This window comes from Antrostomus carolinensis, unplaced genomic scaffold (genome assembly GCF_000700745.2).
Source record: "Antrostomus carolinensis isolate BGI_N321 unplaced genomic scaffold, ASM70074v2 scaffold2335, whole genome shotgun sequence".
In the NCBI taxonomy this organism is placed as follows: Eukaryota; Metazoa; Chordata; class Aves; order Caprimulgiformes; family Caprimulgidae; genus Antrostomus; species Antrostomus carolinensis.
In genome coordinates, this window is record NW_010314029.1 from 77,167 (window position 1) to 83,131 (window position 5,965).

At 35.6% G+C, this 5,965-nt stretch overlaps 1 protein-coding gene across 1 annotated transcript in view; it reads right to left on the reverse strand.

Moving 5' to 3' along the window:
• The window catches only part of WWC3 (WWC family member 3), a 63,455-nt gene that overhangs the window by 10,676 nt on the left and 46,814 nt on the right, over nucleotides 1–5,965 (reverse strand). Inside the window, exons 13-14 of the mRNA XM_010167474.2 lie at nucleotides 4,871–4,957; nucleotides 2,495–2,687 (exon numbers count right to left, since the gene is read on the reverse strand). Of these exons, the coding sequence (XP_010165776.1) occupies nucleotides 2,495–2,687; nucleotides 4,871–4,957 (280 nt within the window). The remainder of the gene's footprint in view (nucleotides 1–2,494; nucleotides 2,688–4,870; nucleotides 4,958–5,965) is intronic.

A 5,965-nucleotide genomic window follows, 5' to 3' on the forward strand; every position in this document is an offset into this window, starting at 1 on the left:
CCTGCTGAAGGCGGGGGGATTGGAACTAGATGATCTTTGAGGTCCCTTCCAATCCAAACCATTCTATGATTCTATGATTCTATAAAAGCATTTATGAATCTCTCAGTGATGTCAAACAGAGGGATTGTAAAATTTATGATAAAAGGATCAGAATTTAAAGTTACATTAAAAATGGGATGGATGTTCTGAAATAAAAACATGAAATGCAAAAAGATAAATGTTACACTCAAGAAGAAGAATTCAAATAAATTAAGACACGGGGAATAATTGGTTAGTCAGGGCTGTAAAAGATCAGAAACTGGGAGTGAAACAGCAATGCCATGTGACTGCAAGAAAGGCAGTTGCATTTCTTTGATGTTTTAACATGAGCTATATATGCAAAACGTGGAAAACAACTCCCTTATCTCAACATTGATGAGGCCACTAGGGAAGAAATAAGCAAATTTAAAGAAGCACAGTTTTAGGAAGCTGTAGGAAAACAGAAAAAGATATTTCAGCAAGGCAGCGCATATGAGTGAAAGGTTCAGGGAATGCAGAGACCATCCCACAAGTTGGGAGATTTACTTCTCTATGGAACTGAAGTTCAGAACTATCTGCCAGAATATTTTTCTTTTTTCTTTCTTTTTTTTTTTTTTTTTTTTTTCCATTCTCTGTTATGTACAAATACTTGTGTAACTTAGGATAAATTCCAGCCTGGCTTCTGCATTTAGGAAGGCACTAAACTGGCAAAATCTAATTTAAAGTAAAGCAGTAATCAAGAACTTCGGAAATATATGTATGATTAAACAGATGGAAAAAAATGTCTTCTCAGTGGAAGGGATTTCGAAAGATAAGAAGCTTTGATGATAAAGCCCATCATAGCAGTTCCAAAGAGAGGTAGCAAATGATTTTTCACTTTGAGAAAATGCTTATTTTCAATTTACAGCAAAAGAGGGCAATGATCATAATGTTGAAATACATACTTCAAGGCACCTACCTTAAGAAATCGTGGCATTGTTTCTCTTTTTGAGTAGCATTGTTAACTTACCCTAATGTATGTTACCAGCTACTATAGACAAAGATATTTCTGACAAAACTACACTAAGACTATGAAATGGAAAAAATTCCTACCAACATAACCTGAAGACCTATATTTTTTTTTTTCTAATTCAGTAATAACAGTTAAAACAAAAGCACCCTAAACATAGATGCACTTGTGTCAATATAAAGATACTTTACACTGAAATAGATATTTAGCTTCCCAGAGGAATAGGCTATACCAGTATAAAGCATTTTACACCAATATATACAGCCTGTTCTTGAGATGCTTTCTCTTTCATTACATTGTATTGCAAAAATGACAAAACTTCCTACTGCAGACAAGACCTTGGGTCCACTTCCATCAGTGTTAAGACTACTGTTTATATAAGACATTACCTAGTTTTAAAGGTGGACAAACAAATGTGCGTTCTTTACTCAAATAAACACCTCTTAGCCATAGTCCAGCATGAAGGCAAGATGTTTTTTCTCTACCTCTGTGATTCATGCAGCTGGGACAGGAGGTTGTGGAGTCTCCTTCTCTGGAGACATTCAAAACCCACCTGGACACCTTCCTGTGATTCTGTACCTCTGAACTACTTTGATAGGCTTAAAAAAAATTCCATTTAAACCCCTCACTGAAATGGCACTCCACTCACTTCAAAATACCGAGGTATCAGCCTCGAGGCAGATTTATTTAAGCATATTTACATTTGACAATAGCTAAATGAGGCTAACATTTAACACATCTAAAGTTAACACTGTTAACACATGTAACCTATTTAAACAACTGCTACATTTCTTTGAATGCATCTGCATTTCTTGCCTCTTGCTTACTACCACGAAGAATCAGAGTAGGTATTCAATTTTTTAAGTTGAAAAATAAAAATTCTACATCATCTACATCAGATATCTACAGCACTGTAGTCTAAAAGATGTCAGGTGAAGTCTTTGGAGAAAAGTTCAATATTTTACACAATGCTTTCCTTCTTGCGCCAAACTTTAGCAACAACAGATTTTTCAACCTTCCCCAAATCAGATACGTGTAAGAAACACACTAAATAAATAAAAAAAATTAACTCCTTATCTACTAAATCCCATAGCAATGAATACAAACCTTATATCTATCAATTTTCAACATACCTCTGCAATGTAACAGTAAACAGTGGTACAGTAACATTACTTTCAACACTGCTTAAAATGCTCCATTCTCCACTTCAGCTAATTTTGTTAATATTTTCCAAGACTTTATGTAACCTAAAATGCACGTAATTCAACTTTTTAAAAATCCCACCTTTTTTATTAACAGAACTATACTTACATTTGTGAACAAATGTACACACTTTAACATGTAACTCTATCAGTACTTCTCATGGAAACATAAAGTCTTCACTTTCTCTTTTTAATCTTAAAAATTATTCCTCAAATAACTTTAGTTTCCCATATCACAGGGCTTTTAAGAAAAAGGACCACTTACCAATAGTTCTTCTTGTTGCTGATGGTCAACTGAACAGATATACAGCTGCAGTGATTTTAATTTCAAAACACTTGAATGCACTGGGATTCGGAAAACTTCATTAAATATTAATGGAGTTTGGAATTCCAAAGCTCTAGAGCAGTAAGTGGTTGGTGTGCCTGACTCAAGTGGTGGCAAATAAACTCTCACATGACTGGGAACAGCAAAACAGACAAACAGCACAATTCAGACAAAGAAAGCTATTTTGCATTTCTCAAAATCAAGCTAAGCAAAAATATCAGTGTAACTTCTACATTAAGAATCTGCTCTGGGATCTCCTCATTACAGGAATTTACTTTGTATTCTTAACACAGAAGAACTGCAAAGCTGATTCGGAAACGTTCTTTTTCTATTATTTTTATTTTTATTTTTTAACTTGGTGCTTAAACAGAGGCACCAAATGGCACTTGAGATGCCCAGAGGTATCCAAGGCATTTACATGGGGCTAGCAAATATGACACAGGATCTTTGGGAGAGCTACAGCCTTCCCCTGAGCAGCAGCTGGAGGCCAGGTGCTATGCTATGATATTTCAAATGGGAACACATGCCTATGTTTAGGTGACTGAACTGTCCCATTAAGTGTCACTGATCCAATTCTTCCTTCTATTCCTAAGCATACCTTTTCCCTCCTGCCTTAAGAAACTCAGCACAAAAGGATGGCAAAAGAAACTTGCAATCACTGCATCCATCTGCCATCTTAAAAAAGAAAATTAAATATCTGGTACCACCTCATCTGAGACTCCAAGCCAAAAACAAAATCCACAACCATTTTAATCTGACAGAAGGCAGCAGAGCTACTTACAGAAGCGTTTCTGTGTTCTCCCTGTCCTGACTGCTTGTCCAGCTCCTGCAATATCCTATTTTTTGTTGTACCTTTCCTTGTGTCAGCAGCTTCATGCAACTCTACTGTGAACCAGCTAAGGAAACTTATCTGGGCTAAAGAGCTAAACTGGCTAAAAGCTTTTTCTGGTTTTGGTAAGATAAACTTCTTTTTTGACCAGTCAAACCAATCGATTTACCCTGCAGCCATGCAATTTCCCAATTCCAGCCCAAGTAGTTAACTGAGAAGGATGGGGAACAGAACTGCCTTTTTGAGAGTCACTTAGATGCCTGATTGCCTTTATGACAATAATCCAACAAACCCTCTGGAGTCTTTTTTTTCCCCTTAGTGACTCTACTTTGAGATTTATTTCTTTTTCTGATCACAAGGCATCATGGTTGAGTACTACTCAATACTCACATTTTTCCCTATCACGTGCCTTTCCACTCAGATTGGAAACAAAGCAAAAGACCAACACTGATGCACTGACCTACATGAAGAATTCCCACTAGAGGTTTGCAGGGTCAGCAAGATCAAGTGTTCTCAAAGATCAACTCATTCAGTGAGACATCATATGTCAATTTAACAACTTCTAGATAATAACTTATTTTACAATACAACGATATCACACTTCCGTTTTCCACAGTTCTCAAACAACCTCTCACAGAGATAAAGAACAACAATTTTCATGGGTCATATTTCTTTAAAATATGTTAAGATATATATTACTAGATAAGACTGTGTTTTATGGCAACATTGCCATTATTTAATAAATGTTTATTAGAATAAACTAAGCGATATTCTATATAATGCAATATGGAATTTGAAAAAGTAGTGCAGGCCTCCAGAGGTTAAAAAAATAAATTGTTTGTACTGATTCCCAGCTTGTATTTGTGTTAAAATTATCTCCAGAAAGTGTTTCACAGATATTCAAGGAGAGCTGTAATGGCCACAGAAGTCTGCAAATGTCCTGGTTGGTTTTTTTTGTTGTGGTTTGTGTGTTTGTTGCTTGGGTTTTGGTTTAGTTTGGTTTTTTTTTTAAGATAAAAGTTATGGTATCTCTCTTACTGATTAATATACATGTGATGATAGAAATTTGAGAAAATTACACTAAACTTATTCCAGGACACATCACAGATAAGTTGTAAAGGAGTTGTACAGGAAATAATATTTCTAGAATACTGGAAATAACGTAGACAGCTTTCTTGCTGAAGGCATGGGGTGATGGAAGCATGATTTTCATGTTTTTGAACAAACTTTCCTGTGTATAATAAACACTTAAAAACATGGGTCATTAGAGACTATGCTCTCGCTCTCATTACCTGATCATTAATGACTGAGGTTCTATAGAAGGGACACTTTGTGCCCATAAAATTAACCCTTTCTTCATGTAAGCTAAGGTATACCATCTTCTCCAGAAATAGCTTGATTTTTCATGAAAGCAAACAAATCTATGGTATTTAGGCTTGTGGCACAAAACAAGCAATAATCAGACTCTGGATGAAATTTAAGCTTACATTTTGCAGTTTTCTTTAACAACTAGACTAGTGAAGTTCTTCAGCTGTAATACGTGGACTAACAGACATTCGCTTCCACCATCATGCCTGGAAAATAAATTTCCTGTATTAGTCAACAAGCATCAATATTTTGCTTAAGAGATACAGATAAAAGACTAAAAATATTTAAAGACAGTAAAAGCACCTTTTGCTGTTAAACAAACCTCTTGCACAAATCAGTTTGAATCAAAAGCAATTACAGATATTGCACTCTGGTAACAGAACATTATTAATAATATTAGCTACAGTAACAAAATTATCAGAAGAGAATTAAACATTATTCAATTTGAAAAGAATAATATTCCCTGTTGTGACTCTTGACAGTGAACTGGTTTTATAAAATACATTCCTTGTTTTAAACAGTTACACCATAGGCACGTCTGTGTGCAAGCATGCATGCGTAACAACATATCAGTTACCTTAGAAAAGAAATCAGTCTGCATTATTTTCATGGGTTAAAGGAAAATAAACAAACAACTCTACTCTTTCACATCAGCATGAATTTTGAAACGGAACTAACAAACCTGGTTGAGATTTGAAAACTCCTTGGCTTGGGAATTAATTTTCCAAGGAGTAGAGACGATTCTGGAGAGCTGTCTAATTAGACATGACACCCTGCCTTGCATTGCTACAGTCTGCCCTTCCTCAAGCTACTCCCACTACTAACAATAGCATGCCTTAAGCACAGGATTTCAAAGCTGTATTTGGGAACTGTATTTGTGTCTCTTCACCTGTGACTTTCCTAAGGTAATCCTCCTTCATCTGGCATAAAAAGATCTCACTCACAGAGACATATCCCTATATCCATACTCACACTAATGGCTCGGACAACGAAAATAAATGCTACTGAAAGAAGTAATTAAGGTCCTTTTATCAGTCAGTATTGAAAGGATACTGAATGAATCATGGATAAGGCACATCCCCAGCACAAAAGTAGCACATAACTAATCTGTGCATTCACTAAACTTTGGCTTTCAGTTCAGAAACTTCTTAAGACTCCAGTTAAGTCTATTAAAAAGTTAAAAACCAAAACCGAGGAAACAGTGAGCAATTCCT